Here is a 13,664-nt window from a genome sequence, read left to right as displayed (position 1 = left end):
AAATAATTAATTTTATACTAATATCCAACAGTGCTCACGAATCACGGAAGAAACTTAAATTTCTATATTTGCTTTATTTGTTTTGTCTAGGGATGTCAATGTAACCCGAATCCGCGGGCCGGCCCCGAATAACCCGATAAAAAAACAGGGTTAGGGTTGTAATTTCGCAGCCCGAATTTAAAATCGGGCCATTCGGGCTGACCCGTTCGGGTTGTCGGGTTAGGCGGGCTGACCCGTTCGGCCCGTCGGGTTGAAGGCTTCTGCACAGCGAGCAGTTTTTGTAACGGTCATAACTTTCTCTACAAAGCTCCGATTGAGGCGTGCAATATATCCACGCGAAGCTCTTTCGAAGACGAAGAGAATGATATGTATTAGAGGTTTATCAGACTTCAAAATCGCGAGAAACATTGACTCAAACAAGGCTGCTGCACATCCTCATATTTTGTGTACATTTTCTAATCAATTTTCTATCATTTCTCAACAAACATATAAACATACCAAAATATAGAAATATAATCAAAATCATCCGAGACAACTCTCTAAAACCATGCAAAATCCAAATACGTCAACCGACTATATAAGATCACGAAAAAAATCACCATGTGGTTCATGGATTCATAAATACTCGTATATAAAAGCTTTCTTTTAGTATATTTCAAATATAATAGTGCAAAGTGTTTTGACGCCTCTTCGTCATTGAATTATGCATACTTTGATGATTCTTAAAACAAAGATAAATTATTATTTGACTTATTTACAACTGGAATAAATTAAATTTGACTAATTATAATTCAAGAAAACTTAGAGTTACTCCAATTAGCTAGCATCTTGATAATTCACTCTTTAACAATTCAAAATATTTTTGTTACATCTACGATGCACCTCTCACGTTATAAAAATTTTATTTAATTTTCTACGAATTGATTTATGTTTAAATTTTGAAACAAAGTGTTGATTTATGTTTTAAATGCATAAACATACTATTGATAGATATTTTGTAAATAATTATGTAATGAATAAGTTATTTAAATTTAAATAACTTAATCTTTTTAAAAAATATTAAAGAAAATTAAAAATACGTATTTCATTGTTGAATGATTAATTAAAAATATGTATATAATTAAAGAAAATTTAAATACATATTATTTTTTTAAAAATATTAAAAGAATTAAAAATACGCATTGGCCGGAATAACCCAGTGGGTTAGCCCGAAACCCGAAGGGTTAGGGTTAGGGTCGAACTTTTATAACCCGAAAAAATCATAACCCGAATAGCCCGTACCCGAATGGCCAGACAACCCGAACGGGTTGGCCCGAACCCGAACGGGTTGGCCCGATTGACATCCCTAGTCTTAACGATCTTTTAGGAGTTAGATGTTAGAGATTTAAAGGGGACTTTGATTTCAACACCTAATCTACGGATTTCTCACCTCTGGAGAGGGTTTAATCCAGTTAAGTGACCGACTTAATAACTCTAGAGACCGTAATTCAAGAAAGTCAATTATGTTTTGGATCCTAATATTCTACATTCCTATGCATGCTTTGTATCATTGTTTATATGCTTTCTTTTTATTTGTTTATTTATTTTTCACTCTAGTTTAATAAAATCAAACAAAAAAAAAACATATGTGTCTTTAAATAGTATATGACGCTTAGTATATGATAGCCAGTTGCAATCTTATTCATTGTGTTCGATATCTCGGTACTAACCTTTAGCTATACTAGATCTACCCTGTAAACTTGCAGGTATTTTTAGTGCTAATAAATAGTGCATCACCCAGGCAGACGATGCCGGGGGTCCTCCCGTGGGCGCCGTCGGCCGCAAGGGAGAAATGCGGCGAAGGCGGCTAGAGGGAGGAGGGGCCGAGCCGAATCAAGCCAGGCGGGCTCGGGCTCGGGGGACCCCCCAACTCCCTTATGGCCATGTACATGACCGCCACAATGGCGGACACTTCCCGCATGACGTCCGCCCAATACCAAGCCTGGCTTAACGGAATTACGTTTATGGCAGCACAACTTGGCATTCCGCCTCCTCACGGCTTCAGTGCACCTCCACCGCCTTCGGGGGATGATTCGCCGACGGAGTAGTTTTTTTTTATTTTCTATTAAATTGTATTTTAAATTATGTCATTTTTATTTTTTTAGGATTTTAATTATGTCTTTTTTTTAGTAATTTAAGGGACGGTTAAGGGACGGAGGGTTGCAGGTTCCGTCCCTTAGTTAAGGGATGAAGTAAAAAAGTACAGTGGGCCCCGCGAATAGTAATTTAAGGGACGATTTAATGACAGCGTTGTGGATGACCTTATTGTTGTTTTGAATATCTGCTCGTCACTACTTCTTGCTACTAAAAACTCACTCTAAATAGTACTACCAAAAATACAGAGATTTAGCGAAAGTGAACTTAGTAGTAAGATAAACTACGTTCAAACGCATGGCTTAAGTAATTACGAAGGTGGTATACTAGTTACTAGTAGTACTAATGGGGGGTTCATGGATCTACTAATTTGAATTTTGTGAAGATGTTTATAAAGAGTAATTGAGTTTTTCAGATCGATGGTTTGATTTGTTAGAGAAAATAATCATGAGATGTAGTTGGAGTGGCAAGATTATTTTAGTTAGAGTAAGTGATTGTGGCAAGATTATTTTAGTTAGAGTAAGTGATTGAGACTAATTATCACATAATTATTATCTATTTAAGATTGAGCTATAAGATTCAATCTCATAACACTATACTTTACATATTTAATTTGAGTATAATTTTGCAAACTAAAAATCTTACAATTAATTAATCAATCAATCCTATTCGATAAAAATTGGTTCTTTCCAATAAAATCGAATTTCACTAGACCATGTATATAGGCAGTGATTAAAGTAAAGAAGCAAACCAACATTCTTGGATGATGAATGCACATAACAAACCAAACCAAACCAAACCAAACAACCTTAGATCACCCTTGTCCAATAATCGACAAGCAGAAGATAAATGGATAACTCAAAGAGGGTTTGCTAGACTTTCATTCATCGAATCAGTTTTATGAACAAATTCTATTAGGGCTATTTGCTGATGTGAATTTGTTGCGCTCTATTGATATAAATTACCTTAGTTGATTGTTTTAAATTGATTATGGAGCCTAAATTGTTGATCTCCTTGCACAATTGCCACCATCAGAAATGTAAATCCTATGCGAATTTCTGTTTATCAACTACTCCTAGTTGTGGAAATTTGAGCTAGACTCCACAATTTAGTTTTGTGGGGAAATAAGGAATCTCGCACAAATTGTGTAGGTTTTGAAAAGAGGCGTTTTATGGCGTTGCTGAAGGTGTTTATTCACTTGGGTTCAGGTTGACTCCCGAGGCTGAGCTGAGACACTTTACCTTTACCTCTACCTCTACGTCGAGGAGATGAAGACGGAAATTGATAAGCGGATTCTGGTGGAGAAGATTGCTCATCTTCCATTGGAGTTTAGGGATACTATTTGTTTCAGGGTCGTTGCAACGGGACGAGGAGAATAGATTAAGAGAGGTGGAAGAGAGAGAGGCTTGATTATTAATAGAGTTATGCCTTATTCTCATTTGAGGTCTGTTTGCCCACGAAACTTAATGGCATCACGAAGAAAAGTTGGAGCATCCACAACGGCGAGCTGCAGCTCGTCCGTCCGTGCCAGCGGCACAGAGACGCTGTCCGCCGCTGATAGGATCCTCGGCGATGTCGATGTAGTTCCTCTCAAGCCACATTGTCTCTTGCGGACTGTACTTCTTCGGCCCATCCTCCTCGCCGACCTTGCCCTTGCCCGCTTTTCTGCTGGATGTTTGAACAACTGTCTTTCAAGAACTGACTATTGTTTGCAGGAGACGTCGCCGTTCTCGTGGAAGAAGACAAGCAAGCACAAAATGTTGGACCAAATGCAGGATTCATGGTTGATCAAGGATGGAGAATGTCTGAAGTGAAGTGAGAAAGAACTAGCCTACCTGGTCTCTGTTGATTCTCTTTTTTCTTGATTTTATTGTTATACAGAAAGGTTAATTAGAAGCTGGAATTCGGGATTTTGTAGCTTTTGCAGATTTTGTTTAGCATCCCTAAAAGGGGCACGTCCTATTTGTGTTATACTTCCTCCATCTCCGAGTAGAAGTTCCAACAGGTTTTGCCACGGGTTTCAAAAATCTGGCTGAATGCGTTATGTATAGAATAATTTAGTGAAATTCAAGTTTCACTGATATAGTGGTTTTACAACGGGATATGTGAGTGAAATAAGTTATTGGAATGTAAATATGTATGATTTTTATTGGGGCACTTCAAATTGAAAATATGATACTTTTATTCTAGGGCAAGGAGAGAGAGTAGTTATTTGTTTATTAAGTACTGACTTCGTCCATGAAAATAGTCCTGTTTCTTATTTTCATTTTGGAAAGAGCATGGTAATGGGAATTTTGTCATATCCCCATGGGAAGGAGGCGATCTCTCTGTTCCACAGAATGCAGGAAGCGAAGAAACTTCATCCAGATGACATAACCATTCTGGCGTGGTTGATGAAGGGTGGAGATTCTTCGACAGTGGCGTCGTTCAATACTAGGCATGCATGGTGAATCTTCTTGCCAAGGGCGGGATATCTTGATGAAGCATGGGATTTCATCAGGCAGATGCCAATAGAGCCTGATTTGACGGGGCGCATCTTGTCGAACCCATGGTAGCCATTGCTGCAAAACAACTCTTCAGGTTGGAACCAGTGTATCCTACAAAGTGCAAACTATGTTGCTGATGAACATGTATGTACCTACTTTGAACTTGTATCATCTAGCATCTGAAATCAAGATCATGGGATACTTAAATAGACACTAACACACCAGTCAGGTGATCAACAATGCAACAATTTTATGCAAGCACGCCCAAGTTAGAAAGAGAAGGGAAAAACCTGAGTTGTATTAAGAAAAAAGCAACAGCAAGAGCTTCACCGTGCTCAGTTATGCAGAGAGAGAGAGAGACTGAAGAACATATTTAACAGGGCAATAAATTGTGAAGGCTCTTCTCCAAGAGTCCATGGCTGATTATTATCAATATATAATGATCTTAACCAGTGGCGGATCCAGGAATTAAAAATGGTGGGGTCGGACGAAAAAATTAATATAAGGAATAATATTTAAATATATAAAATAGTAATAAAAATACATTGCAAACGAAATATATCTATTTTATATTAAACACGATAATTGACTTCTACAAGTATTCATGTTTTGAAGCTAACTTAAAGTTATTTCATTGGAAATATCTATGAATATATCTTTTAGTCGTTGTTCGTGTTCAACATTAGTACTAGAAGAACAGATGAAAGCGACAAATCTTTATAAAAGAAATGTATCCATTAATCTAAATGAAAAGTAATTAAAATCAATGATCAAAAGTAATTATTATATTTATTAAAACTAGATAAAAATTTTATTAGTTACTACTCCTACTATTTTAAAATAAAAGTAAAATAAAATAAAACAAGAGTAAAAGATAATCAATAAACTACTAAAAAATAAAACTAAAAACTGAGAATTCTTATTTATAAATAAAGTTTAAACACTTATATAAAGATAAAATTGTTAAAAAGAAAAGTATTGATTGTCCTATTTTGATCCAACATGGGTTATAAAAAATACTTTTACTTATTATGTTTGCACTTTCATTTTATTTTTATTACATTAGTAAATAGGCCGTGCATTCTAAAAAAGTATACTTTGGTTCCAAAAAATTTCGCTAAGTTTTCTTTATATTTTTAAAAAAAATGCAGAGTTAAAAAAACACATAACAAAAAATATGTGAAGTAATAGCATAGTATAAAAAATCACAATTATAAACTAATCAAATACCTAATCAAAATAATGAAACAATTCATAATTTACCTATTCTTTTTCTTATCCTCGAATGTTAATAAAGAAATAAAGAATGATAAAAAAAAATTCTGCATGATTTAATAAAGAAAAGAAATAATTAGAAAATTGAATAGTAACAACAAAAAAACAGCGCCTAAAAAGAATTAAAGGTTCCAATGTAGAAAATGATATATAAAGAATTACAATGATCAAAATAGTAAGTTAGATTCATTTTAAAATAATTTTAAAACTAATCGATAGTAGTTTTGCACGTTTGCAGAGACACTTAACACTTAAAAAAGTTACTGTAATAATGATAATATTATAATATTATTGTTTTTTTATCAGCTAACATCATCTTCTTCCTTAAAACACCAAACTGTTTCTTATTGTTTTCTCTGCCATTTAAAATTTTTTAATTTTCAGCCCTTTTATCCTTTAATTTCCAAGCATTTAACCTTCTATATCATTAAATTGGTGAGGGTTGAACTAAATTTTTTAAGATTTCGAAAATTTTATAAATAGAACAAACACAAAAACAATATTTGGGTAGGGTAAGAAGCCCTCCCTCTCTTCCTACTGTGTCCGCCCATGATCGTGGGGCGGAGTTCCGGATGCCGTGGGGTCGGGGGCTGTTGGGAGGAGTCTTCCGGCGGTTCTCCGGGGATGGCGGTGGGGTCGGCCGACCCCGCGCGACCCCACCTGCATCCGCCGCTGATCTTAACAATGAGGACAAAAACAAACAGAAATTTGCCATTACATTGTTTGAATCATCATTTTCCTTCGGCAGTATTGAATATCCCAAACGTCGTAGGCTCGTTGAACAAAAAGAAAAACACCATTATAATCTACAAGGAAAGAAAGCAAATTCATTTGCTTATCTCTTATTTTGTGCAGATTTCTGGGCATGTCTCGATTTCTGTTTCCTTGGGTATGCCCAAAAACTAGGTTGTAAGTTGTTTCATCTATTCAATTGATTTAATTATAATTTTTTTAAAATAATCATTAAAACACCACATTTCGTATATGAATAAAAAAATAAAAAAATTTAATTGAATATTTAAATTTTAAACTTTATAAAATTGATCGGAATTTAATTAAACTGTATGATTTAAATGACAATTTATCTTATTCTATTTAAGTTTATAGGGAACGTTGTATAGTATATTCTACTCATGTTTCACTATTGTTAAGGGCTTCTGCTATTGATTATTTCAAAATATTAACAAAACAAATTTCGATCTATTTTTTCTTAAGAATTCTAAATCCATACTTATAAATTTGTTTGTGGTCAAATCGATAGTCCTTAAACAGCCTAACCTAATGGTAATGGATAAACAAAAAATGAAGAAACTGGACAAACTAGTCAAAGAAAACGACACTAATAATAGTTAATCTAAGAATTTCATCTCCACCTACAAGTTTAAAACTAAATCAAAGTGCAAATAAACACAGTTCGACAAAACTCACCTCTAAATAGAAGCACAAAACATGTACATAACACACACACACACACACACATATATATATATATATATATATAATATACATCTACACAGCCATTTGCAAAGAGCAGGAGATGCTTTGTACATGGATGCATTCTTCATCTGCTAAATAACTTGCTCCATAAAAAAAACATACAGAGGCACAACAAGATGTCCCCGAAGGCCTTCTTGAAATGGAGCCGTCTGCATTATCAACGAAGAGTGGGTGGCTGGTTGGTTGAAACTAGTCCTCTCATCGCCATTCTCTCCGAGACATCAGCCAAAGACTTGAGGTTGCAGTTGATCAGGGCTTTCACAAAGTAGCATGTTTCGTCTTGAGTATTCCCATCCGGCACATCCACAACGAATGATTCAATCACTTTTGTCCCCACCCTCCCATCAATTACATCGGGATGGACTGTGATTATCGATGAGTAATTCTGCAATATCCAGCGGTTTTTAAGCATTTTGATCAAACTACCCTTGGGTCATATACTCCAAAATATGAACAGAACAAGATTGTTACCTTAAGTCTATGATCACCACCAACAAACTTGACCCCAAGTATGTGTTCTTGATCATCGAGCATTTCCAACCTCTCGGTGCTCGTTGTTGCAGGGAGACCCGACTTCACATTGACCTCTCTAACACTTCCAATCTTCAGATCACCTTGCACAATGCACCGGCTAACAAAGGGCTTGTACTTTTGTGGCTGATCGAATCTCCTAACCAACGACCAAACCTAAACGAATGCATAGAAGTCATACCTAATTTAATTTGGAAGCCATCTAACTATGTACAAGATGAATTGCATCTATTTCCCATAAACATAAAGAGCTGAGGCTATTTTCACCCTTTTTTCTTCCCATTCTGTGAATCAGCTGTCAAAATTCTAACCATATAAAGGATTCAAATAACACTAACAGAAGCCAACAAAACCAAATCCCTAAATTTGAAATTAAGATAATTTAACACCAAGACAGAGACACCCCCCTTAAAGATTTGAGCTTTTCACCATATAATCTTGAGAATTAACCATACAACATCCAAATTCACCATCAAAGCTAAAATTCCAGTAAGTTTTGATCAAATCCCACATCTCTCCTTAAAGATTTGAGCTTTTCACTTAGAATCTTGAGAATTAACAATAGAAGATCCAAATCCAGTCTCCTTAAAGATTTGAGCTTTTCACCTTATAATCTTGAGGATCTGACAATAGAAGTTCCAAATTGACCATCAAAGCTAAAATTCCATAAGTTTTGATCAAAGCCCACATCTTTGATCTCACTCAAATCTTTTCACATCAAATAATAGTAAGTCAAGAAAAAAGAAATCCAAAGACAAAAGCAAATTACAATGTCAACTGGCGCCTTGATGTGATTCATCACGCAAGAAGAGCACTGATGGTCGATGGGCTGGTGGCTGTGGTACCTACTCACACACACTGCATCCATTTTTCCCAAATACAAGATTAGTCAAGAAACTCAATCAACAAAAAAGGTTTTTGGGGCTGGAAAATGGGATTGGCAAAGTGCATGCATCTAAGTGTGTGTTGTGACTTTTACGCGAATATTTAATGGGAGTCTTCGTCAGCTAGCACCCACCACTTGATCACCAAAAGCGCTCTACATTCTCTAAACTAAATTTAACTAAATTATCTTTTCAATATGTTTATCTCAACCATTTGACAATTATGGATCGTGACACCACCTTTATTCAACAAAATGATTTGGATGGACGAACAATCGGATTCTCTTATTGGTTAATGGATAGCTTTTCTAGTCACTTCCACATAATTACAAAAGATTGTTCATCAAATAGTGGAATTTTATGTTATAAGTATTTAATAAAATCGTAAAGAAAAATATTAGCATTTCTTGAGAGATGCCGATATCCTAAAACTCTGTTTACAACGAGTTTTAAGTTTAGTAAATTATACTAATAAAAGAGAAGTATAAAAATAAATATAATATTATTAATAAAAAAAATGGGTCTAACATCGTTATACGTAAATTATGAAAAATGTAACGCTAATTTTTGTGGACAAAACGAAAATGAAAAACAATACCTATTATTCATAGATAATAATATATAGATTATTGGATTTGACGTCATATGCAAAATATCTAGTTATGTCCCGACAAATTACACAAATAAAATTTGACCCCGTTCATTCACATGACTCATAATAAAATTACAAAAGTATAAAAAATTCATCCAAATCGAATCCTAGACAAGGGGCAAAACAAAATAAGAAAGGCTACTAAGACAAGAATTCACCAAGGCATTCTAGTATTGGTATCAGCAACCCTCAACCCAACCTAACCATCTACTTTTTTAATATTTAATTTATTTCTATCTCCTCCACATCATTAATATTCATTCAACCCAACCATACATATTTTCATGGTTTATCAATGACCACCCAACCATACTATTATATATTTATTTTTATATTATTTTTTAATACTATTATTATTACATGAAATACTTATTATTGTAAATTTATCGAAAAACGTAATAAATGACAAACTAAAAATTATAAAAACAAACATTTTCTATTATTCGGAAATTGCTCAGAATTCGGAAAATCGTCAAAGCTAGGGAAATAATCTTGAGAAGGGTTAACATTTTGGGAAGGGTTGAAATTTTGGGAAGGGTTGAAGTTTTGGGAATCGGAGAATATATTATTCTCATCATCCTTCGTAGCTAGCAACAAGAGAAACTAAAAAATATGAAATTCTATTAAACAATAAGGATTATAGGAGGAGAAAAAATGATATTTTTTTGTGTGCAAAATTATAGCAAATATGGTCTCTATAGAAAAATTATGAATTTTGGTATAATTTTTATAATTTTTTAATAAAATATATTTAAGATATATTAATTATTAAAAATAATAATATTAGCCAATGAAATTGTGTCATTTGACACAATCTCATTGGCTGAGTGGTGAAAGGGGAGGAGAACCGAAAGGTCTGTTTGAAGAGAGAGGGGGACTTGTGTCAAAGAGAGAGAGACTCGTGTGTAGATATTTTTTTTTAATTACATTACTTACGTGGCAATCGACCCAACCCAACCGATAAACGTGGTCTAAGGAATCAATAACCACAAAAGATGACAGAATTGATCCTCTGGCCACTTGCATTACTTTGTTTATCAAGAAAGTTAGGTTTCATGTGATTTGGGCAAACCTTTTGCATTCATGCGGCCTAAGGTAGTTTGTCTCTTTACTTAAGGTTGTTGAGTGTAGTTGCAATTCTTGCATGGAACACTTGTCACTCTTCGTGCGGTGGGGGGTGGGGGGTTGCTCCAACTTGGGAAGAATATTTGACCAAGTCCATGGGACACTTGTCGGCCTCTTGTTTTTTGTTGAATTTTTTCGTAAAGTACTATGTTATATGTTATGTTATATTATGATAGTGTGATTAGTGATCAATACAGAAAATATTAATAGGGACGCCCTTCCTCTCTAGCGAGGCCTTAAAGTTCCGGTCATCGTTACGTTTGTATTATGATTGATACCACAGTACTTCGTAGGATTGTTAAATTTGTTAGAAAAAATAATTATAAAATGTAGTTTATGATTGAGTTGTGAAGTTATTTAAGTTAGAAGGGATGATTATGACAATTATCGGATGATAAATGAGTTCAATGGCATATTTTTCTAATGACATATTCGACATGATCATGATTATGCTAAATAGTTAAAAGCATAGTATGGGTTGTGTGTTACAATATCATAATTGCATTATTAGTGGTCATTTTTTTAATGTAGTTAGAAGTATATATCTCAAATTTGCTTTGTTGAAATATGGTGCTTTCAGTTAGATGGATAAAACAGTTTATAGTTGCAGATATTTTTCACTTGAGATTGAGATTTGACCAATTTTGGCTTACTTAGTTGACTATAGACAATTTTCTTGATCTATATCAAATACATCCACGTCATAATCATAACACGCGTAAAGGTTTAGCACATATGAAAGTATATGCGTTTATTCTTTTGGTAATATGTAGTATTTGTTTATTTAACTTTAATCTTTAGTTCAGTGCCATTCATAAATTGTGTCCTTAAGCCACACCACTATGAGCTGTATATTTTTCATAGCTACAAAATTATCCATATTTGTCGGGACGAAAGCCCGTACCATAAGTAGTAACGCAATAATTTTCTGAAATCTCAAATCTTAGAGACAACAACATTTACTCATTTACTATTAATAAATGAAGGTGATTTTGACTTTTGAGTAGAGAAATATCATTTTATACCATGATTTATTTAGGAATTAACCAAAGTTACAGAGCATATCTATTAGGCATGAGAAAACGTGTCGATATGTTACTAACCTCCAAAGGAATTTCACATGGATGAAGAATATATTTTTTTCAGTGACGTTGTTGCCATATTACGTTATTAGGTAAAAAGTAAATCCGAAATTGTATTTACCAAACTTGCAAAAGTTATCCATCTTCGTTTTAAGGCCTTTAAGGTGGAGAAATTTCAGAATATAAATCTCAATTGGTTGACTTTTCAAAAATATGAAAATGAATTATTTAGAATAATTTCTTTTGGTTTTTTCTCTTTTTATCAACTTCTTTTCTTATTTCCTTCCAAAATACTACATCCATCTATCCTATAAAAATAAGTGAACTTTCCATTTTTGTTCGTCCCACAAAAATATGTGCATTCCATTTTTAGAAAATTATATTAATTTAATAATGTATGTCTCACTATCCATCGACCCTACTTTACCTACAGTTTTCCTCATCTTTCTTATTTTGCCATACCATTCATCTCATCTCTCTTACTTTACCAATTTTATCTTAATTCACGTCTCATACCTATTATCTATATTTTTATGGGATGAATGGAGTATATAAATGGACCAAACTTCCTCCCATAAGATTTATAACTCATCTTGATCTAAAACCCCAATTCTGAAACTAATTACACCACCGATCCATTACCCCGCCCTCCTCCTCCTCCTCCCCCACCCCTTTGCCGAACGCAGGCAATTCTCAAATTAACCAAAGTAAAGAAGCCAAAGATACAAGATTTCAAAGAGACGCAATAGACTTACGACCAGTATAGTGATGGTAGCTCCAATTAATCAAAAAGCTACAATATCCCATAGCCCCATCTGTTTCCTGGTAGCTTCTTTTTGGTTGCTGCTACGTATTATTACTCTCTTCTTAGTTGGTCCAAAATATTAACCTTTTGAAAAACGGGTTCATAACAAATGAAATCCTTGTCGAAGTGGTCTTTTTTTTACGGTTACGTCAAAAAATTAACGGTCATGCCACTATGTAATTAGCCTTTAGCTTTTTGACGGAATCGTCAAAAAATGACTACTTCGGTATAATTTTCATTTGTTATGGACCTGTTATTTAAAAAGTGAATATTTTGGACCAAATACGTATTTTGTTCATATGTTTAGGACTAAAATTGACCTTTACTCTTAGAATAATCATTTAAGAAATATTACTCCGCTCTTAGTTGGGTTAAACCTAAGTCTTACTCTCTAGCGCAAGGAGAGAAAGAAGTTGAGAACAGGAAAAAAAAAATACAATAAAACCCCTCTATGTCTTCTATCTAACGCTTTCGGAGATTTTATGTATCCTTTTATGACTAGGTAAACCTTGGATCTTGGATCATGGATCATACCTTATGTGAGCATTTTCTGTGGATAGAGATAGTAATATTCATTGCTTCCCCAAAATTTGATACTCCGTATTTATCTGTCAATTTTCAATTTACAAAACCCCTAAATTCTTATGTTACTACATTTGGGACTTAATGGGTCAAGTTAATGTACTACGACGAATTAACAATAGGCCCAAATTCATATAATCTGTTGCACATTAACAATAGGCCCAATATCATATACTCCATGTTGTACTTTCTACATAATAAATTTAATATAACAACAAATCAAAGTTAATAAGTCAAAAACATGACTTTAAAAATATGATTTACTGCACTATGTTGTGGCTATACGAGAACCACACTTTGCAATGATCCAATAATTAAAGTTCATTTGATAACGTTAAAAGAGCATATGGTTTGAAAAATTATAGTATTAAAATACTAACGTAATATTCATTCATCTTAAGGAAACAAACACACCATTAAGTGATCCCCAATATATTATTCCCTCCGTCTCTTAATAGATGTCACATTTTTCTTTTTAGTTTGTCCCACGAAAGATGTCATATTTCTTTTTTTTTATATATATATAAAAAGTTCTCTCTCATATTAATATAAATATATTATTTTTCTTTCCACTTAACACAAAATAACATTTCCTAAAATTTTGTATCATTC

At 33.8% G+C, this 13,664-nt stretch overlaps 1 protein-coding gene across 3 annotated transcripts; it reads right to left on the bottom strand.

The window, feature by feature from the left end:
* Positions 1-7,307: 7,307 nt before the first annotated feature.
* LOC121809361 (abscisic acid receptor PYL9-like) lies at positions 7,308-8,998 on the bottom strand. Of its 3 annotated transcripts, XM_042209942.1 has the most exons (4): positions 8,941-8,998; positions 8,692-8,780; positions 7,863-8,078; positions 7,308-7,776 (listed from the first exon to the last, which is right to left on the bottom strand). In XM_042209942.1, the coding sequence occupies exons 2-4, from the start codon at positions 8,719-8,721 to the stop codon at positions 7,549-7,551; spliced, it is 474 nt and encodes a 157-aa protein (XP_042065876.1). In that variant the 5' UTR covers positions 8,722-8,780; positions 8,941-8,998; the 3' UTR covers positions 7,308-7,548. The 3 variants fall into 3 exon arrangements, with proteins under 3 accessions (XP_042065876.1, XP_042065874.1, XP_042065875.1); XM_042209940.1 differs by lacking the exon at positions 8,941-8,998 and having other exon boundaries at positions 8,692-8,894; XM_042209941.1 differs by lacking the exons at positions 8,692-8,780; positions 8,941-8,998 and adding an exon at positions 8,529-8,676.
* Between the last annotated feature and the right edge of the window lie 4,666 nt (positions 8,999-13,664).

This window comes from Salvia splendens, chromosome 6 (genome assembly GCF_004379255.2).
Source record: "Salvia splendens isolate huo1 chromosome 6, SspV2, whole genome shotgun sequence".
Classification (NCBI taxonomy): domain Eukaryota; kingdom Viridiplantae; phylum Streptophyta; class Magnoliopsida; order Lamiales; family Lamiaceae; genus Salvia; species Salvia splendens.
Note: the sequence above shows the minus strand (reverse complement) of the source record. Positions and strands in the feature narration are given on the sequence as shown.